At 47.1% G+C, this 23,919-nt stretch overlaps 1 protein-coding gene across 3 annotated transcripts in view; it reads right to left on the bottom strand.

The window, feature by feature from the left end:
• atrn (attractin) overlaps nucleotides 1–23,919 on the bottom strand; it is a 236,715-nt gene that overhangs the window by 64,688 nt on the left and 148,108 nt on the right. For all 3 annotated transcript variants that reach the window (XM_031787623.1, XM_031787624.1, XM_031787625.1), the window contains exon 25: nucleotides 12,029–12,090. In XM_031787623.1, coding sequence (XP_031643483.1) covers nucleotides 12,029–12,090 — 62 coding nt within the window. The remainder of the gene's footprint in view (nucleotides 1–12,028; nucleotides 12,091–23,919) is intronic.

Genomic DNA, 23,919 nt, shown 5'->3' with positions numbered 1-23,919 from the left:
AGGCTACCTGCCTCCTCTACACTCTAACCACTAGGCTACCTACCGACCCTACACTCTAACCACTAGGCTACCTGCCTCCTCTACACTCTAACCACTAGGCTACCTGCCTCCTCTACACTCTAACCACTAGGCTACCTGCCGACCCTACACTCTAACCACTAGGCTACCTGCCTCATTCAGTTTGCTGATGACACAACAGTGTTTGGCCTGTTCACCGACAACCATGAGACAGCCTATAGGGAGGAGGTCAGAGACCTGGCAGTGTGGTGCCAGGACAACAACCTCTCCCTCAACCATGAGACAGCCTATAGGGAGGAGGTCAGAGACCTGGCAGTGTGGTGCCAGGACAACAACCTCTTGCAAGACAAAGTAGCTGATCGTGGACTACGGGAAATGGCGGGCCGAACAGGCCCCCATTAACATCAACAGGGCTGTAGTGGAGCGGGTCGAGAGTTTCAAGTTCCAACACACCAAGACAGTCGTGAAGAGAGCACAACAAAATATTTTCCCCCTCAGGAGGCTGAAAAGATTTGGCATGGGTCCCCAGATCCTCAAAAAGCTCTACAGCTGCACCATCGAGAGCATCCTGATCGGTTCCGCCTGGAATGGCAACTGCTCAGCATCTGACCATAAGGCGCTACAGAGGATAGAGCGTATGGCCAAGTACATCACTGGGGCCAGGCTTCCTGCCATCCAGGACCTATATAATAGACGAGGTCAGAGGAAAGGCCATAAAATTGTCAGAAACTCCAGTCACCCAAGTCATAGACTGTTTTCTCTGCTACCACACGGCAAGCGGTACCAGGGCGCCAAGTCTAGGTCCAAAAGGCTTCTTAACAGCTTCTACCCCCAAAGCCATAACACTGATGAACAATTAATCTAATGGCCACCGCAATATTTACATTGACCCCCCCCCCCCACCCACTACTGCTACTCGCTGTTCATTATCTATGTATCGGCACTACACCCCTACCTACATGTACAAATTACCTCTAACCTGTACCCCCGCACACTGACTCTGTACCGTAACACCCTGTATATAGCCTCCACTTTGACTCTGTACCGATACCCCCTGTATATAGCCTCCACTTTGACTCTGTACCGGTACCCCCTGTATATAGCCTCCACATTGACTATGTACCGTACCACCCTGTATATAGCCTCAACATTGACTCTGTACCGATACCCCCTGTATATAGCCTCCACATTGACTCTGTACCGTAACACCCTGTAAATATAGCCTCCACATTGACTCTGTACCGTATAACCCTGTATATAGCCTCCACATTGACTCTGTACCAGTACCCCCTGTATACAGCCTCCACATTGACTCTGTACTGGTACCCCCTGTATATAGCCTCCACATTGACTCTGTACCGGTACCCCGCTGTATATAGCCTCCACATTGACTCTGTACCGGTACCCCCTGTATATAGCCTCCACATTTGACTCTGTACCGTAATACCCTGTATATAGCCTCCACATTGACTCTGTACCGTAATACCCTGTATATAGCCTCCACATTGACTCTGTACCGGTACCCCCTGTATATAGCCTCCACATTGACTCTGTACTGGTACCCCCTGTATATAGCCTCCACATTGACTCTGTACCGTAATATCCTGTATATAGCCTCCACATTGACTCTGTACCGTAATACCCTGTATATAGCCTCCACATTGACTCTGTACCGTAATACCCTGTATATAGCCTCCACATTGACTCTGTACAGTAATACCCTGTATATAGCCTCCACATTGACTCTGTACCGGTACCCCCTGTATATAGTCTCCACATTGACTCTGTACCGTAATACCCTGTATATAGCCTCCACATTGACTCTGTACCGTAATACCCTGTATATAGCCTCCACATTGACTCTGTACCGGTACCCCCTGTATATAGTCTCCACATTGACTCTGTACCGGTACCCCCTGTATATAGCCTCCACATTGACTCTGTACCGGTACCCCCTGTATATAGCCTCCACATTGACTCTGTACCGTAATACCCTGTATATAGCCTCTACATTGACTCTGTACCGGTACCCCCTGTATATAGCCTCCACATTGACTCTGTACCGTAATACCCTGTATATAGCCTCCACATTAACTCTGTACCGGTACCTCCTGTATATAGCCTCCACATTGACTCTGTACCGGTACCCCCTGTATATAGTCTCCACATTGACTCTGTACCGTAATACCCTGTATATAGCCTCCACATTGACTCTGTACCGTAATACCCTGTATATAGCCTCCACATTGACTCTGTACCGGTACCCCCTGTATATAGTCTCCACATTGACTCTGTACCGGTACCCCCTGTATATAGCCTCCACATTGACTCTGTACCGGTACCCCCTGTATATAGCCTCCACATTGACTATGTACCGTAATACCCTGTATATAGCTACCACATTGACTCTGTACCGGTACCCCCTGTAATATAGTCTCCACATTGACTCTGTACCGGTACCCCCTGTATATAGTCTCCACATTGACTCTGTACCGGTACCCCTGTATATAGCCTCCACATTGACTCTGTACCGGTACCCCCCTGTATATAGTCTCCACATTGACTCTGTACCGTAACACCCTGTATATAGCCTCCACATTGACTCTGTACGGTACCCCCTGTATATAGCCTCCACATTGACTCTGTACCGTAACACCCTGTATATAGCCTCCACATTGACTCTGTACCGGTACCCCCTGTATATAGCCTCCACATTGACTCTGTACCGTAACACCCTGTATATGCCTCCACATTGACTCTGTACCGGTACCCCCTGTATATAGCCTCCACATTGACTCTGTACCGGTACCCCCTGTATATAGCCTCCACATTGACTCTGTACCCCTGTATATAGCCTCCACATTGACTCTGTACCGGTACCCCCGGTATATAGCCTCCACATTGACTCTGTACCGGTACCCCCTGTATATAGCCTCCACATGGACTCTGTACCGGTACCCCCTGTATATAGCCTCCACATTGACTCTCTACATTACCCCTGTATATAGCCTCCACATTGGACTCTGTACCGGTACCCCCTGTATATAGCCTCCACATTGACTCTGTACCGGTACCCCCTGTATATAGCCTCCACATTGACTCTCTACCATTACCCCCTGTATATAGCCTCCACATTGACTCTGTACTGGTACCCCTGTATATAGCCTCAACATTGACTCTGTACCGGTACCCCCTGTAATAGCCTCCACATTGGACTCTGTACCGGTACCCCCTGTATATAGCCTCCACATTGACTCTGTACCCGGTACCCCCTGTATATAGCCTCCACATTGACTCTGTACCGGTACCCCCTGTATATAGCCTCCACATGACTCTGTACTGGTACCCCCTGAATATAGCCTCCACATTGACTCTGTTACCGGTACCCCCTGTATATAGCCTCTACATTGACTCTGTACTGGTACCCCCTGTATATAGCCTCCACATGACTCTGTACCGGTACCCCCCTGTATATAGCCTCTACATTGACTCTGTACTGGTACCCCCTGTATATAGCCTCCACATTGGCTCTGTACCGTAATACCCTGTATATAGCCTCTACATTGACTCTGTACCGGTACCCCCTGTATATAGCCTCCACATTGACTCTGTACCGTAATACCCTGTATATAGCCTCCACATTGGACTCTGTACCGGTACCCCCTGTATATAGCCTCTACATTGACTCTGTACTGGTACCCCCTGTATATAGCCTCCACATTGACTCTGTACCGGTACCCCCTGTATATAGCCTCCACATTGACTCTGTACCGGTACCCCCTGTATATAGCCTCCACATTGACTCTGTACCAGTACCCCCTGTATATAACCTCCACATTGACTCTGTACCGGTACCCCCTGTATATAACCTCCACATTGACTCTGTACCGGTACCCCCTGTATATAACCTCCACATTGACTCTGTACCGGTACCCCCTGTATATAGCCTCCACATTGACTCTGTACCGTAATACCCTGTATATAGCCTCCACATTGACTCTGTACCGGTACCCCCTGTATATAGCCTCCACATTGACTCTGTACCGTAATACCCTGTATATAGCCTCCACATTGACTCTGTACCGGTACCCCCTGTATATAGCCTCCACATTGACTCTGTACCGTAATACCCTGTATATAGCCTCCACATTGACTCTGTACCGGTACCCCCTGTATATAGCCTCCACATTGACTCTGTACCGGTACCCCCTGTATATAGCCTCCACATTGACTCTGTACCAGTACTCCCTGTATATAGCCTCTACATTGACTCTGTACCGTACCCCCTGTATATAGCCTCCACATTGACTCTGTACCGGTACTCCCTGTATATAGCCTCTACATTGACTCTGTACCGTAATACCCTGTATATAGCCTCCACATTGACTCTGTACCGTAATACCCTGTATATAGCCTCCACATTGACTCTGTACCGTAATACCCTGTATATAGCCTCCACATTGACTCTGTACCGTAATACCCTGTATATAGCCTCCACATTGACTCTGTACCGTAATACCCTGTATATAGCCTCCACATTGACTCTGTACCGTAATACCCTGTATATAGCCTCCACATTGACTCTGTACCGTAATACCCTGTATATAGCCTCCACATTGACTCTGTACCGTAATACCCTGTATATAGCCTCCACATTGCCTCTGTACCGTAATACCCTGTATATAGCCTCCATATTGACTCTGTACCGTAATACCCTGTATATAGCCTCCACATTGACTCTGTACCGTAACACCCTGTATATAGCCTCCACATTGACTCTGTACCGTAATACCCTGCATATAGCCTCCACATTGACTCTGTACCGTAACACCCTGTATATAGCCTCCACATTGACTCTGTACCGTAATACCCTGTATATAGCCTCCACATTGACTCTGTACCGTAATACCCTGTATATAGCCTCCACATTGACTCTGTACCGTACCCCCTGTATATAGCCTCCACATTGACTCTGTACCGTAATACCCTGTATATAGCCTCCACATTGACTCTGTACCGTAATACCCTGTATATAGCCTCCAAATTGACTCTGTACCGTAATACCCTGTATATAGCCTCCACATTGACTCTGTACCGTAATACCCTGTATATAGCCTCCACATTGACTCTGTACCGTAACACCCTGTATATAGCCTCCACATTGACTCTGTACCGTAATACCCTGTATATAGCCTCCACATTGACTCTGTACCGTAATACCCTGTATATAGCCTCCACATTGACTCTGTACCGTAATACCCTGTATATAGCCTCCACATTGACTCTGTACCGTAATACCCTGTATATAGCCTCCACATTGACTCTGTACCGTAATACCCTGTATATAGCCTCCACATTGACTCTGTACCGTAACACCCTGTATATAGCCTCCACATTGACTCTGTACCGTAATACCCTGTATATAGCCTCCACATTGACTCTGTACCGTAATACCCTGTATATAGCCTCCACATTGACTCTGTACCGTAACACCCTGTATATAGCCTCCACATTGACTCTGTACCGTAATACCCTGTATATAGCCTCCACATTGACTCTGTACCGTAACACCCTGTATATAGCCTCCACATTGACTCTGTACCGTAATACCCTGTATATAGCCTCCACATTGACTCTGTACCGTAATACCCTGTATATAGCCTCCACATTGACTCTGTACCGTAACACCCTGTATATAGCCTCCACATTGACTCTGTACCGTAATATCCTGTATATAGCCTCCACATTGACTCTGTACCGTAACACCCTGTATATAGCCTCCACATTGACTCTGTACCGTAATACCCTGTATATAGCCTCCACATTGACTCTGTACCGTAATACCCTGTATATAGCCTCCACATTGACTCTGTACCGTAATACCCTGTATATAGCCTCCACATTGACTCTGTACCGTAATACCCTGTATATAGCCTCCACATTGACTCTGTACCGTAACACCCTGTATATAGCCTCCACATTGACTCTGTACCGTAATACCCTGTATATAGCCTCCACATTGACTCTGTACCGTAATACCCTGTATATAGCCTCCACATTGACTCTGTACCGTAATACCCTGTATATAGCCTCCACATTGACTCTGTACCGTAATACCCTGTATATAGCCTCCACATTGACTCTGTACCGTAATACCCTGTATATAGCCTCCACATTGACTCTGTACCGTAATACCCTGTATATAGCCTCCACATTGACTCTGTACCGTAATACCCTGTATATAGCCTCCACATTGACTCTGTACCGTAATACCCTGTATATAGCCTCCACATGACTCTGTACCGTAATACCCTGCTATATAGCCTCCCATTGCTCTGTACCGTAATACCCTGTATATAGCCTCCACATTGACTCTGTACCGTAATACCCTGTATATAGCCTCCACATTGACTCTGTACCGTAATACCCTGTATATAGCCTCCACATTGACTCTGTACCGTAATACCCTGTATATAGCCTCCACATTGACTCTGTACCGTAATACCCTGTATATAGCCTCCACATTGACTCTGTACCGTAATACCCTGTATATAGCCTCCACATTGACTCTGTACCGTAATACCCTGTATATAGCCTCCACATTGACTCTGTACCGTAATACCCTGTATATAGCCTCCACATTGACTCTGTACCGTAATACCCTGTATATAGCCTCCACATTGACTCTGTACCGTAATACCCTGTATATAGCCTCCACATTGACTCTGTACCGTAATACCCTGTATAGCCTCACATTGACTCTGTATACCCTGTATATAGCCTCCACATTGACTCTGTACCGTAATACCCTGTATATAGCCTCCACATTGACTCTGTACCGTAATACCCTGTATATAGCCTCCACATTGACTCTGTACCGTAATACCCTGTATATAGCCTCCACATTGACTCTGTACCGTAATACCCTGTATATAGCCTCCACATTGACTCTGTACCGTAATACCCTGTATATAGCCCCCACATTGACTCTGTACTGTAATACCCTGTATATAGCCTCCACATTGACTCTGTACCGTAATACCCTGTATATAGCCTCCACATTGACTCTGTACCGTAATACCCTGTATATAGCCTCCACATTGACTCTGTACCGTAATACCCTGTATATAGCCTCCACATTGACTCTGTACCGTAATACCCTGTATATAGCCTCCACATTGACTCTGTACCGTAATACCCTGTATATAGCCTCCACATTGACTCTGTACCGTAATACCCTGTATATAGCCTCCACATTGACTCTGTACCGTAATACCCTGTATATAGTCTCCACATTGACTCTGTACCGTAATACCCTGTGTATAGCCTCCACATTGACTCTGTACCGTAATACCCTGTATATAGCCTCCACATTGACTCTGTACCGGTACCCCCTGTATATAGCCTCCACATTGACTCTGTACCGTAATACCCTGTATAAAGCCTCCACATTGACTCTGTACCGTAATACCCTGTATATAGCCTCCACATTGACTCTGTACCGTAATACCCTGTATACAGCCACGTTATTGTGTTACTTTATATATATATTTTTTTTTTGCCTCTCTTGGGTAGGGGGCAGTATTTTCACGTCCGGATGAAAAGCGTTCCCAGAGTGAACTGCCTGCTACTCAGGCCCAGATGCTAGGATATGCATATCATCAGTAGTATCATCATGAGTAGTTCTGTAAATGAATGTGGCTTTCTGCAAAATCACCGGATGTTTTGGAACTACTAAACATAACGCGCCGATGTAAACTGAGATTTTTTTATATAAATATGAACTTTATCGAACAAAACTTACATGTATTGTGTAACACGAAGTCCTATGAGTGTCATCTGATGAAGATCATCAAAGGTTAGTGATTAATTTTATCTCTATTTCTGCTTTTTGTGACTCCTCTCTTTGGCTGGAAAAATGGCTGTGTTTTTCTGTGACTAGGTGCTGACCTAACATAATCGTTTGGTGTGCTTTCGTCGTAAAGCGTTTTTGAAATTGGACACTGTGGTTGGATTAACAACACGTTTATCTTTAAAATGGGCACCCTGCAATTTCACTGGCTGTTGTCGAGGTTACCGTCCCACTGGTGCCAGAGAGGTTAATTTATTTGGTAAATATGTATTTTAACTCTTCTTGAACTGCACTGTTGGTTAAAGGTTTGTAAGTAAGCATTTCTACATATTCGGCGCATGTGACAAATAAAGTTTGATTTGATCATCAAGGACCTCTGCCAACCAAGCCACGGCCTGTTCACCCCACTACCATCTAAGGTGGAGACAGTACAGGTGGATCAAAGCTGGGGCCGAGAGACTGAATAACAGCTTCCACCTCCAGGCCATCAGACTAGCCGGCCTCCGCCCAGTACCCTGCCCTGAACTATAGTCACCACCTCCGCCCAGTACCCTACCCTGAACTATAGTCACCACCTCCGCCCAGTACCCTGCCCTGAACTATAGTCACCACCTCCGCCCAGTACCCTGCCCTGAACTATAGTCACCACCTCTGCCCAGTACCCTGCCCTGAACTATAGTCACCACCTCCGCCCAGTACCCTGCCCTGAACTATAGTCACCACTAGCCGGCCTCCGCCCAGTACCCTGCCCTGAACTATAGTCACCACTAGCCGCCCTCCGCCCAGTACCCTGCCCTGAACTATAGTCACCACTAGCCGGCCTCCGCCCAGTACCCTGCCCTGAACTATAGTCACCACTAGCCGGCCTCAGTACCACATCAGTATGGTGCTGATCAATAACACCACATCAGTATGGTGCTGATCAATAACACCACATCAGTATGGTACTGATCAATAACACCACATCAGTATGGTGCTGATCAATAACACCACATCAGTATGGTGCTGATCAATAACACCACATCAGTATGGTGCTGATCAATAACACCGCATCAGTATGGTGCTGATCAATAACACCGCATCAGTATGGTGCTGATCAATAACACCACATCAGTATGGTGCTGATCAATAACACCACATCAGTATGGTGCTGATCAATAACACCACATCAGTATGGTGCTGATCAATAACACCACATCAGTATGGTGCTGATCAATAACACCACATCAGTATGGTGCTGATCAATAACACCACATCAGTATGGTGCTGATCAATAACACACCACATCAGTATGGTGCTGATCAATAACACTGCATCAGTATGGTGCTGATCAATAACACACCACATCAGTATGGTGCTGATCAATAACACCACATCAGTATGGTACTGATCAATAACACCACATCAGTATGGTACTGATCAATAACACCACATCAGTATGGTGCTGATCAATAACACCACATCAGTATGGTACTGATCAATAACACACCACATCAGTATGGTGCTGATCAATAACACACCACATCAGTATGGTGCTGATCAATAACACCACATCAGTATGGTACTTATCAATAACACCACATCAGTATGGTGCTGATCAATAACACCACATCAGTATGGTGCTGATCAATAACACCACATCAGTATGGTACTGATCAATAAAACCACATCAGTATGGTGCTGATCAATAACACACCACATCAGTATGGTGCTGATCAATAACACACCACATCAGTATGGTGCTGATCAATAACACCACATCAGTATGGTACTGATCAATAACACCACATCAGTATGGTACTGATCAATAACACCACATCAGTATGGTACTGATCAATAACACCACATCAGTATGGTACTGATCAATAACACCACATCAGTATGGTACTGATCAATAACACCACATCAGTATGGTGCTGATCAATAACACCACATCAGTATGGTACTGATCAATAACACACCACATCAGTATGGTGCTGATCAATAACACACCACATCAGTATGGTGCTGATCAATAACACCACATCAGTATGGTACTTATCAATAACACCACATCAGTATGGTGCTGATCAATAACACCACATCAGTATGGTGCTGATCAATAACACCACATCAGTATGGTACTGATCAATAAAACCACATCAGTATGGTGCTGATCAATAACACACCACATCAGTATGGTACTGATCAATAACACACCACATCAGTATGGTGCTGATCAATAACACACCACATCAGTATGGTGCTGATCAATAACACCACATCAGTATGGTGCTGATCAATAACACACCACATCAGTATGGTGCTGATCAATAACACTGCATCAGTATGGTGCTGATCAATAACACACCACATCAGTATGGTGCTGATCAATAACACCACATCAGTATGGTACTGATCAATAACACCACATCAGTATGGTACTGATCAATAACACCACATCAGTATGGTGCTGATCAATAACACCACATCAGTATGGTACTGATCAATAACACACCACATCAGTATGGTGCTGATCAATAACACACCACATCAGTATGGTGCTGATCAATAACACCACATCAGTATGGTACTTATCAATAACACCACATCAGTATGGTGCTGATCAATAACACCACATCAGTATGGTGCTGATCAATAACACCACATCAGTATGGTACTGATCAATAACACCACATCAGTATGGTGCTGATCAATAACACACCACATCAGTATGGTACTGATCAATAACACACCACATCAGTATGGTGCTGATCAATAACACCACATCAGTATGGTGCTGATCAATAACACACCACATCAATATGGTGCTGATCAATAACACACCACATCAGTATGGTACTGATCAATAACACCACATCAGTATGGTGCTGATCAATAACACCACATCAGTATGGTGCTGATCAATAACACCACATCAGTATGGTGCTGATCAATAACACCACATCAGTATGGTGCTGATCAATAACACCACATCAGTATGGTGCTGATCAATAACACCACATCAGTATGGTGCTGATCAATAACACCACATCAGTATGGTGCTGATCAATAACACACCACATCAGTATGGTGCTGATCAATAACACACCACATCAGGACTATTACATTCACACAGAGACAACCGCCTGTCACAAACACAATCCCATTTCCTGTTTTCCTTCAGGTAGACTACCCGAGGTGTTAGGGTGAGCTGTGTGTGTTTGTTTGTTGACAGTTCAATGAATGTTTCTCTGCAGTAATGTCTGCTGCAGTGGTACAGCGGTTCGACATCAACATCGCCATAGCTACACATACTGTGGTGGTGGGCTGAAGGCATCCACGGTAACAGAGAGAGGAGTGGTACTAAATGGGAGTGACCTCAGGGAAAATGAGGAGGAGAGGGAGGAAGAGGAGGGGGAGAAAGTGGAGAGAGGAAGTGTAGAGAGGAGGAGGGAGGAACAGGAGGGAGAGAAAGTGAAGAGAGGAAGTGTAGAGAGAGGAGGAGGAGGGAGGAGGAGGAAGTGGAGAGAGAGGAGGAGGAGGGAGGAGGAGGAGGAAGTGGAGAGAGGAAGTAGAGAGAGGAGGAGGAAGTGGAGAGAGGAAGTAGAGAGAAGAAGAGGAGGAAGGAAGAGGAGGGAGAGAAAGTGGAGAGAGGAAGTGTAGAGAGGAGGAGGAGGAGGAGGAGGAGGAGGAGGAGGAGGAGGATGGAGGAAGAGGAAGTGGAGAGAAGAGGAAGAGGAGGGAGGAGAAAGATGAAGAGGAGAGAGGAAGAGAGAGGAAGAGGGAGGAGGAGGAAGTGGAGAGAGGAGGAGCAAGGAAGAGGAGGGAGGAGGAATAAATGGAGGAAGAGGATGATGAGAAAGAAGAAGAGGAAAGACAAGGAGGACGAGGAAGGATCACAAAGGAAGAGGAAGATGATGACGAGGAAGAGGAAGATGATGAGGAAGGATGAGGAGGAAGGAGGAGTGGGAAGAGGAAGATGGTGATGAGGAAGGATGATGAGGAAGAGGAGGATGAGGAGGAATGATGAGTGGGTAGAGGAGGATGATGAGGAAGGATGATGAGGAGGATGAGGAGGAAGGATCAGGAGGAAAGATGAGTGGGAAGGGTAAGATAATGATGAGGAAGGATGACGAGGAAGAGAAGGATGATGAGGAAGGATGAGGAGGAGCTCACCTGAAAAACGTGACGAAGAACTGCACCAGATCCATGAAGTTACTGTGCTGAGAGAAGGCAATCTGAGGAGAGAGAGACAGACAAACTGGCTATAATTGGCATGACTGCATTCAATGTGTGTGTCTGTACGTGTGCGTGTGAGTGTGTGTGCGTGTGAGTGTGTGTGCATGTGTGTGTGCGTGCGTGCGTCTGTCTGTCTGTCTGTCTGTCTGTGTGAGTGTGTGTGTGTGTGTGTGTGTGTGTGTGCATGCCTGTGAGTGTGTGTTCTTGAGACCTTGTAAACACACAGACAGACACACACACAAACACACACACACACACACACACACACACACACACACACACACACACACACACACACACACACACACACACACACACACACACACACACACACACAGGGGGAGATGTAGTGTAATGCCCACAGCAACATGATGCTAAACTGTAGACTATAGACAAACCAAACTAACACATCAACATGATGCTAAACTGTAGACTATAGACAAACCAAACTAACACATCAACATGATGCTAAACTGTAGACAAACCAAACTAACACATCAACATGATGCTAAACTATAGACTATAGACAAACCAAACTAACACATCAACATGATGCTAAACTGTAGACAAACCAAACTAACACATCAACATGATGCTAAACTATAGACTATAGACAAACCAAACTAACACAGCAACATGATTTTCCAAGGTCACCCCCGGTTTTCCAAGATGGCGTAGCAGTAAGTCGTCCTGTCCTGTCGTGTCCCTGTATATATCGTTTCTTTTTCGTTTTTTACATATTTTTCTCCGCATATCTCTTTAAAAACATTTTGCTAAACCTAAGCTTCCAAATACTCTCCTGCAACCCGACTCACCCAATGTAGCTATTTTTCCTAAAGTATTTATATTTACTTCGGAACCCCTCAACTGAAGCTAGCAGCTATGCTAGCGGTCTTCAGCTAACCGGTCATCAGCTAACCTGTAGTTCGGAAAGCTCTCGCCTGTTCGTACAACGCGACTCTAACCAGAGCATAACGGACCTATTTATTTTTCATCCCCGGATTCATCCCCGGATTCCCACCGCAAACGGAACATCTTTCAGCTGGATTTTTCAGCTGGATCTTCACAACTAGCTATCTAGCTAAACCGCAACCCCGGATGATTACTCCTGGCTAGCGTTTCCACCCACTTAGCTTGAAGCTAGCCCGGCCTGCGCACCTGTGCTACCACCGTAGCATACTCCTGAGCTACAATACCCGGGCCCACGACCGGTCTATCGATGTCACCGCATGAAGAGGAATAAACAGACTCACCCCATCGCGACGTCCCCCAAAGGCTAACTCTCTAGCCCTCGCTACCTCCCTGCTTGCTAATTCGGCCTGCTAACTGCTAGCTTGTCCAGCTCCGGTCCGCTAACTGCTACCTTGTCTAGCCCGGGCCTACAAACTGTTAGCTTGTTAGCACAGGCCTGCTAACCGCCTGAATCGCCGCGTCCCAAACGCTCACCGGACCCATATTTACTTTCTATCTCATTTGACTTTTAATTTGTTTATACCTTCCGGAAACCTGCCTCACCCAATGTGATACGGAATCGCTATAATTTTTTTATTTTTAGAACACACTCAAGAACCTCCAGAAGCTAACCAGCTAACTAGCTACAAGCTATTTAGTCATTGTTAGTTTTTTTTTTTACCTGGATAACACTCGCCAGTCCAGCTTCCCTGCCCCATCCACCGCTACCCCCTGGACACTGATCTCTTGGCTATATAGCTGATGCACGCTGGACTGTCCATTAATCACGGTACTCCATTCTGCTTGTTTGTTTTATCTGTTGGCCCCGTTGCCTAGTCTACGCCATTTTACCTGCTGTTGTTGTGCTAGCTGATTAGCTGTTGTCTCACTTACTGTTTTAGCTAGCTTTCCCAATTCAACACCTGTGATTACTGTATGCCTCGCTGTATGTCTCTCTCAAATGTCAATATGCCTTGTATACTGTTGTTCAGGTTAGTTATCATTGTTTTAGTTCACAATGGAGCCCCTAGTTCCACTCTTCATACTCCTGATAACTCCTTTGTCCCACCTCCCACACATGCGGTGACCTCACCCATTACTACCAGCATGTCCAGAGATACAACCTCTCTCATCATCACCCAGTGCCTGGGCTTACCTCCGCTGTACCCGCACCCCACCATACCCCTGTCTGCGCATTATGCCCTGAATATATTCTACCATGCCCAGAAACCTGCTCCTCTTATTCTCTGTCCCCAACGCTCTAGGTGACCAGTTTTGATAGCCTTTAGCCGCACCCTCATACTACTCCTTCTCTGTTCCGCGGGTGATGTGGAGGTAAACCCAGGCCCTGCATGTCCCCAGGCACCCTCATTTGTTGACTTCTGTGATCGAAAAAGCCTTGGTTTCATGCATGTCAACATCAGAAGCCTCCTCCCTAAGTTTGTTTTACTCACTGCTTTAGCACACTCTGCCAACCCTGATGTCCTTGCTGTGTCTGAATCCTGGCTCAGGAAGGCCACCAAAAATTCAGAGATTTCCATACCCAACTATAACATCTTCCGTCAAGATAGAACTGCCTAAGGGGGAGGAGTTGCAGTTTACTGCAGAGATAGCCTGCAAAGTAATGTCATACTTTCCAGGTCCATACCCAAACAGTTCGAACTACTAATTTTGAAAATGACTCTCTCCAGAAATTAAGTCTCTCACGGTTGCCGCCTGCTACCGACCCCCCTCAGCTCCCAGCTGTGCCCTGGACACCATTTGTGAATTGATCGCCCCCCATCTAGCTTCAGAGTTTGTTCTGTTAGGTGACCTAAACTGGGATATGCTTAACACCCCGCCAGTCCTACAATCTAAGCTAGATGCCCTCAATCTCACACAAATCATCAAGGAACCCACCAGGTACAACCCTAACTCTGTAAACAAGGGCACCCTCATAGACGTCATCCTGACCAACTGGCCCTCCAAATACACCTCCGCTGTCTTCAACCAGGATCTCAGCGATCACTGCCTCATTGCCTGTATCCGCTACGGAGCCGCAGTCAAACGACCACCCCTCATCACTGTCAAACGCTCCCTAAAACACTTCTGTGAGCAGGCCTTTCTAATCGACCTGGCCCGGGTATCCTGGAAGGACATTGACCTCATCCCGTCAGTTGAGGATGCCTGGTCATTCTTTAACAGTAACTTCCTCACCATTTTAGATAAGCATGCTCCGTTCAAAAAATGCAGAACTAAGAACAGATACAGCCCTTGGTTCACCCCAGACCTGACTGCCCTCGACCGGCACAAAAACATCCTGTGGCGGACTGCAATAGCATCGAATAGTCCCCGTGATATGCAACTGTTCAGGGAAGTCCGGAACCAATACACGCAGTCAGTCAGGAAAGCTAAGGCCAGCTTCTTCAGGCAGAAGTTTGCATCCTGTAGCTCCAACTCCAAAAAGTTCTGGGACACTATGAAGTCCATGGAGAACAAGAGCACCTCCTCCCAGCTGCCCACTGCACTGAGGCTAGGTAACACGGTCACCACTGATAAATCCATGATTATCGAAAACTTCAATAAGCATTTCTCAACGGCTGGCCATGCCTTCCGCCTGGCTACTTCAACCTCGGCCAACAGCTCCGCCCCCCCCGCAGCTCCTCGCCCAAGCCTCTTCAGGTTCTCCTTCACCCAAATCCAGATAGCAGATGTTCTGAAAGAGCTGCAAAACCTGGACCCGTACAAATCAGCTGGGCTTGACAATCTGGACCCTCTATTTCTGAAACTATCTGCCACCATTGTCGCAACCCCTATTACCAGCCTGTTCAACCTCTCTTTCATATCGTCTGAGATCCCCAAGGATTGGAAAGCTGCCGCAGTCATCCCCCTCTTCAAAGGGGGAGACACCCTGGACCCAAACTGTTACAGACCTATATCCATCCTGCCCTACCTATCTAAGGTCTTCGAAAGCCAAGTCAACAAACAGATCACTGACCATCTCGAATCCCACCGTACCTTCTCCGCTGTGCAATCTGGTTTCCGAGCCGGTCATGGGTGCACCTCAGCCACACTCAAGGTACTAAACGATATCATAACCGCCATCGATAAAAGACAGTACTGTGCAGCCGTCTTCATCGACCTTGCCAAGGCTTTCGACTCTGTCAATCACCATATTCTTATCGGCAGACTCAGGAGCCTCGGTTTTTCGGATGACTGCCTTGCCTGGTTCACCAATTACTTTGCAGACAGAGTTCAGTGTGTCAAATCGGAGGGCATGCTGTCCGGTCCTCTGGCAGTCTCTATGGGGGTGCCACAGGGTTCAATTCTCGGGCCGACTCTTTTCTCTGTATATATCAATGATGTTGCTCTTGCTGCGGGCGATTCCCTGATCCACCTCTACGCAGACGACACCATTCTATATACTTTCGGCCCGTCTTTGGACACTGTGCTATCTAACCTCCAAACAAGCTTCAATGCCATACAACACTCCTTCCGTGGCCTCCAACTGCTATTAAACGCTAGTAAAACCAAATGCATGCTTTTCAACCGGTCGCTGCCTGCACCCGCATGCCCGACTAGCATCACCACCCTGGATGGTTCCGACCTAGAATATGTGGACGTCTATAAGTACCTAGGTGTCTGGCTAGACTGCAAACTCTCCTTCCAGACTCATATCAAACATCTCCAATCGAAAATCAAATCAAGAGTCGGCTTTCTATTCCGCAACAAAGCCTCCTTCACTCACGCCGCCAAGCTTACCCTAGTAAAACTGACTATCCTACCGATCCTCGACTTCGGCGATGTCATCTACAAAATGGCTTCCAACACTCTACTCAGCAAACTGGATGCAGTCTATCACAGTGCCATCCGTTTTGTCACTAAAGCACCTTATACCACCCACCACTGCGACTTGTATGCTCTAGTCGGCTGGCCCTCGCTACATATTCGTCGCCAGACCCACTGGCTCCAGGTCATCTACAAGTCCATGCTAGGTAAAGCTCCACCTTATCTCAGCTCACTGGTCACGATGGCAACACCCATCCGTAGCACGCGCTCCAGCAGGTGTATCTCACTGATCATCCCTAAAGCCAACACCTCATTTGGCCGCCTTTCGTTCCAGTACTCTGCTGCCTGTGACTGGAACGAATTGCAAAAATCGCTGAAGTTGGAGACTTTTATCTCCCTCACCAACTTCAAACATCAGCTATCTGAGCAGCTAACCGATCGCTGCAGCTGTACATAGTCTATTGGTAAATAGCCCACCCTTTTTCACCTCATCCCCATACTGTTTTTATTTATTTACTTTTCTGCTCTTTTGCACACCAATATCTCTACCTGTACATGACCATCTGATCATTCATCACTCCAGTGTTAATCTGCAAAATTGTAATTATTTGCCTACCTCCTCATGCCTTTTGCACACATTGTATATAGACTCCCCCTTTGTTTTCTACTGTGTTATTGACTTGTTAATTGTTTACTCCATGTGTAACTCTTTGTTGTCTGCTCACACTGCTATGCTTTATCTTGGCCAGGTCGCAGTTGCAAATAAGAACTTGTTCTCAACTAGCCTACCTGGTTAAATAAAGGTGAAATAAAATAAATAAAAAAATGATGCTAAACTATAGACAAACCAAACTAACACAGCAACATGATGCTAAGAAGAGCTAGAGAAGAGCTGTAGTAATGACAGCCAGACCCTGGTCTCCAGGCTGGTAGAAGAGCTGTAGTAATGACAACCAGACCCTGGTCTCCAGGCTGGTAGAAGAGCTGTAGTAATGACAGCCAGACCCTGGTCTCCAGGCTGGTAGAAGAGCTGTAGTAATGACAGCCAGACCCTGGTCTCCAGGCTGGTAGAAGAGCGGTACTAATGACAGCCAGACCCTGGTCTCCAGGCTGGTAGAAGAGCTGTACTAATGACAGCCAGACCCTGGTCTCCAGGCTGGTAGAAGAGCTGTAGTAATGACAGCCAGACCCTGGTGTCCAGGCTGGTAGAAGAGAGGTACTAATGACAGCCAGACCCTGGTCTCCAGGCTGGTAGAAGAGCTGTACTAATGACAGCCAGACCCTGGTCTCCAGGCTGGTAGAAGGATGTTGGAGCTGACCCTCTGCTAGTGCCTCCATTTTGACCAGGGCCATTAGGGAATAGAGGGCCATGAGCTGAGCCCAAAACTAGGACAACACTGCCCCTCTATGGTGGAGGAGTGTTACTACAATACCGCAGTGAATCATTGACGACACCTCCCCTCCCACCTCTGTGACCCATCTCCTCCCACCTCTGTGACACCTCCTCTCCCACCTCTGTGACACCTCCTCTCCCCTCCCACCTCTGTGACACCTCCCCTCCCACCTCTGTGACACCTCCCCTTCCCTCCCACCTCTGTGACACCTCTCCTTCCCTCCCACCTCTGTGACACCTCTCCTTCCACCCCACCTCTGTGACACCTTCTCTCCCCTCTCACCTCTGTGACTCTCCCCTTCCCTCCCACCTCTGTGACACCTCCTCTCCCCTCTCACCTCTGTGACACCTCTGTATACTAGAGACTCCCACTACCAGTGAGACACACACAGTATCTCTGCTCAACTAAACCTACACATCTTCAGTCAATATCAACTCAAAGGAGACAAGGCTCCATGGCTACTATTAACTCAGTGTATGTCGTGGTGATGTGTTGTTGTTGTTCACCGTGTCATTTTGTGATGTGTCATCGTGATGTGATGTGTCGTTGTGCCGTGATGTGTCGTTATGTCGTGATGTGTCGTTGTGTCGTGATGTGTCGTTGTGTCGTGTTGTGACGTCGTGTCATTTTGTGATGTGTAGTAGTGATGTGATGTGTCATCGTGTTGTGATGTGTAGTGGTGATGTGATGTGTCATCGTGTTGTGATGTGTAGTGGTGATGTGATGCGTCATTGTGTTGTGATGTGTAGTGGTGATGTGTCATCGTGTTGTGATGTGGTGATGTGATGTGTCATTGTGTTGTGATGTGTAGTGGTGATGTGATGTGTCATCGTGTTATGATGTGTAGTGGTGATGTGATGTGTCGTGGTGTTGTGATGTGTAGTGGTGATGTGATGTGTCGACGTGTCATATAGTCGTGATGTGTTGGCGTGGTGTTGTGATGTGTGGTCGTGTCATTTTGTGATGTGTCGTCGTGTCGTTGTGATGTGTCGTGATGTGTGGTCGTGTTGTCGTGATGTGTTGCCATGTCGTGTCTTGACGTGTCGTTGTGTTGCGATGTGTCGTCGTGATGTGTTGGCGTGATGTGTCGTTGTGTCGTGATGTGTCATGGTGTTGTGGTGTGTAGTCGTGATGTGTTGTGATGTGTCGTCGTGATATGTCGTTGTGTCGTGATGTGTCATTGTGATGTGTCGTTATGCCGTGATGTGTCGTTATGTCGTGATGTGTAGTCGTGATGTGTCGTCGTGATGTGTCGTGATGTGTAGTTGGGATGTGTTGGGATGTGTCGTCGCGATGTGTAGTCGTGATGTGTAGTCGTGATGTGGTGTGATGTGTAGACGTGATATGTAGTCGTGAAGTGTCGTCGTAATGTGTAGTTGTGATGTGTAGTCGTGATGTGTTGTCGTGATGTGTAGTTGGGATGTGATGCCATGATGTGTAGTCGTGATGTGTTGTCGTGATGTGTTGGGATGTGTAGTCGTGAAGTGTAGACGTGATGTGTCGTTGTGATGTGTAGTCGTGATGTGTCGTCGTGATGTGTCGTCGTGATGTGTCGTCGTGATGTGATGTGTAGTCATGATGTGTTGTCGTGATGTGTTGGGATGTGTAGTCATGATGTGTAGTCGTGATGTGTCGTCGTGATGTGTCGCCGTGATGTGTTGGGATGTGTAGTCGTGATGTGTCATCGTGATGTGTTGTCGTGATGTGTCGTCGTGATGTGTCGTCGTGATGTGTCATCGTGATGTGTTGGGATGTGTAGTCGTGATGTTTAGTCGTGATGTGTTGTGATGTGTTGTGATGTGTCGCCGTGATGTGTTGTCGTGATGTGTAGTCGTGATGTGATGTGTAGTCATGATGTGTAGTCGTGATGTGTTGTCGTGATGTGTTGTCGTGATGTGTTGGGATGTGTAGTTGTGATGTGTAGACGTGATGGGTCGTTGTGATGTGTCGTCGTGATGTGTTGGGATGTGTAGTCGTGATGTGTAGTCGTGATGTGTCGTCGTGATGTGTCGTTGTGATGTGATGTGTAGTCATGATGTGTAGTCGTGATGTGTTATCGTGATGTGTTGGGATGTGTAGTCGTGATGTGTAGACATGATGTGTCGCCGTGATGTGTTGGGATGTGTAGTCATGATGTGTAGTCGTGATGTGTCATCGTGATGTGTCACCGTGATGTGTAGTCGTGATGTGTTGTCGTGATGTCTCGTTGTGATGTGTTAGGATGTGTAGTCGTGATGTGTGGAGTGGACTGTAGGTTTACCCAGTGAGTGGAGTGGAGTGGACGACGTGATGTGTCGTCGTGATGTGTCATTGTGTCGTGATGTGTCGTTGTGTCATGATGTGTCGTTGTGATGTGTAGTCGTGATGTGGTGTGATGTGTCGTCGTGATGTGTAGTCGTGATGTGTCGTTATGTGTAGCCGTGATGTGTTGTGATGTGTCGTCGTGATGTGTAGTTGTGATGTGTAGTCGTGATGAGTAGTCGTGATGTGTCGTCGTGACATGTCATTGTGATGTGTAGTCGTGTTGTGAAGTCGTGATGTGTTGTTGTGTCGTGATGTGCAGCCGTGCTGTGTTGGTGTGATGTGTAGTCATTATGTGTAGTCGTGATGTGTAGTCGTGATGTGTTGTGATGTGTCATCGTGTTGTGTAGTCGTGATGTGTTGTGTCGTCATGTTGTGTCGTCGTGTTGGGATGTGTCGTCATGATGTGTTGTCGTGATGTGTAGTCGTGATGTGTTGTTTCGTCGTGTTGTGATGTGTCGTCGTGATGTGTTGTTTCGTCGTGTTGTGATGTGTCGTCGTGATGTGTTGTGTAGTCGTGTTGTGATGTGTCGTCGTGATGTGTAGTCGTGTTGTGATGTGTCATCGTGATGTGTTGTTTCGTCGTGATGTGTTGTTTCGTCGTGTTGTGATGTGTCGTCGTGATGTGTTGTTTCGTCGTGTTGTGATGTGTAGTCATGATGTGTTGTGTCGTCGTGATGTGTAGTCGTGATGTGTTGTGGTGTCGTGATGTGTAGTCGTGATGTGTTGTGGTGTCGTCTTGATGTGTAGTCGTGATGTGTCGTCGTGATGTGTTGGGATGTGTAGTCGTGATGTGTAGACGTGATGTGTCGTCGTGATGTGTCGCCGTGATGTGTTGGGATGTGTAGTCGTGATGTGTAGTCGTGATGTGTAGTCGTGATGTGTCGTCGTGATGTGTAGTCATGATGTGTCGTCGTGATGTGTCGTCCGTGATGTGTCGTCGTGATGTGTTGGTATGTGTAGTCGTGATGTGTAGTTGTGATGTGTTGTCGTGATGTGTAGACGTGATGTGTCGTCGTGATGTGTCGCCGTGATGTGTCACCGTGATGTGTTGGGATGTGTAGTCGTGATGTGTAGTCGTGATGTGTCGTCGTGATGTGTAGTCATGATGTGTCGTCATGATGTGTCGTTGTGATGTGTTGGGATGTGTAGTCGTGATGTGTAGTCGTGATGTTTTGTGGTGTGTCGTCGTGATGTGTAGACGTGATGTGTCGTCGTGATGTGTCACCGTGATGTGTAGTCGTGATGTGTCGTCGTGATGTGTAGTCATGATGTGTAGTCGTGATGTGTAGTCGTGATGTGTAGTCGTGATGTGTCGTCGTGATGTGTAGTCGTGATGTGTCGTCGCGATGTGTCGTCGTGATGTGTCGTCGTGATGTGTCGTCATGATGTGTCGTCGTGATGTGTAGTCATTATGTGTAGTCGTGATGTGTAGTCGTGATGTGATGTGTCATCGTGATGTGTCATCGTGTTGTGTAGTCGTGATGTGTCGTCGTGATGTGTTGTGTCGTCGTGTTGTGTCGTCGTGTTGGGATGTGTCGTCATGATGTGTTGTCGTGATGTGTAGTCGTGATGTGTTGTTTCGTCGTGATGTGTTGTTTCGTTGTGTTGTGATGTGTCGTCGTGATGTGTTGTGTAGTCGTGTTGTGATGTTTCGTCGTGATGTGATGTGTAGTCGTGTTGTGACTGGGTACACCCTACGGTCAGCCCTGGGTACTCAGTGGGTAAACCTTACGGTCAGCACTGTGTACTCACTGGGTAAACCCTACGGTCAGTACTGGGTACTCACAGGTTAAACCCTACGGTCAGCACTGGGTACTCACTGGGTAAACCCTACGGTCAGTACTGGGTACTCACTGGGTAAACCCTACGGTCAGTACTGGGTACTCACTGGGTAAACCCTACGGTCAGCACTGGGTACTCACTGGGTAAACCCTACGGTCAGTACTGGGTAAACCCTACGGTCAGCACTGGGTACTCACTGGGTAAACCCTACGGTCAGCCCTGGGTACTCACTGGGTAAACCCTACGGTCAGCACTGGGTAAACCCTACGGTCAGCACTGGGTACTCACTGGGTAAACCCTACGGTCAGTACTGGGTACTCAGTGGATATATCCTACAGTCAGCACTGGGCAAACCCTACGGTCAGCCCTGGGTACTCACTGGGTAAACCCTACGGTCAGCACTGGGTAAACCCTACGGTCAGCCCTGGGTACTCACTGGGTAAACCCTACGGTCAGCACTGGGTAAACCCTACGGTCAGCACTGGGTACTCACTGGGTAAACCTACAGTCCACTCCACTCCACTCACTGGGTAAACCTACAGTCCACTCCACTCACTGGGTAAACCTATAGTCCACTCCACTCACTGGGTAAACCTATAGTCCACTCCACTCACTGGGTAAACCTACAATCAGCTCCATTCACTGGGTAAACCTACAGTCCACTCCACTCCACTCCACTCACTGGGTAAACCTACAGCCCACTCCACTCACTGGGTAAACCTACAATCAGCTCCACTCACTGGGTAAACCTACAGTCCACTCCACTTCTGTCTCCAACCAAGGAGGGCCTACAGCAGCACCTAGATCTTCTGCACAGATTCTGCCAGACCTGGACCCTGACAGTAAATCTCAGTAAGACCAAAATAATGGTGTTCCAAAAAAGGTCCAGTTGCCAGGACCACAAATACAAATTCCATCTAGACACTGTTGCCCTAGAGCACACAAAAAACTATACATACCTTGGCCTAAACATCAGAACCACAGGTAACTTCCACAAAGCTGTGAACGATCTGAGAGACAAGGCAAGAAGGGCATTCTATGCCATCAAAAGGAACATAAACTTCAACATACCAATTAGGATTTGGCAAAAAATACTTGAATCAGTTATAGAGCCCTTGCCCTTTATGGTTGTGAGGTCTGGGGTCCGATCACCAACCAAGACTTCACAAAATGGGACAAACACCAAATTGAGATCTGCATGCAGAATTCTGCTATAATATCCTTTGTGTATAACGTAAAACACCAAATAACGCATGCAGAGCAGAATTAGGCCGATACCCACTAATTATCGAAATCCAGAAAAGAGCCGTTAAATTCTACAACCAACCTAAAAGGAAACGATTCCCAAACCTTCCATAACAAAGCCATCACCTACAGAGAGATGAACCTGGAGAAGAGTCGCCAAAGCAAGCTGGTCCTCCGGCTCTGTTCACGAACACACCCTACAGAGCCCCAGGACAGCAACACAATTAGACCCAACCAAATCATGAGAAAACAAAAATATAATCACTTGACACATTGGAAAGAATTAACAAAAAGACAGAGCAAACTAGAATGCTATTTGGCCCTAAACAGAGAGTACACAGCGGCAGAATACCTGACCACTGTGACTGACCCAAAATTAAGGAA

This window comes from Oncorhynchus kisutch, linkage group LG14 (assembly GCF_002021735.2).
Source record: "Oncorhynchus kisutch isolate 150728-3 linkage group LG14, Okis_V2, whole genome shotgun sequence".
Lineage (NCBI taxonomy): Eukaryota > Metazoa > Chordata > Actinopteri > Salmoniformes > Salmonidae > Oncorhynchus > Oncorhynchus kisutch.
The sequence above is the reverse complement of the archived record's forward strand: the minus strand, read 5'-3'. Positions and strand labels throughout refer to the sequence as shown.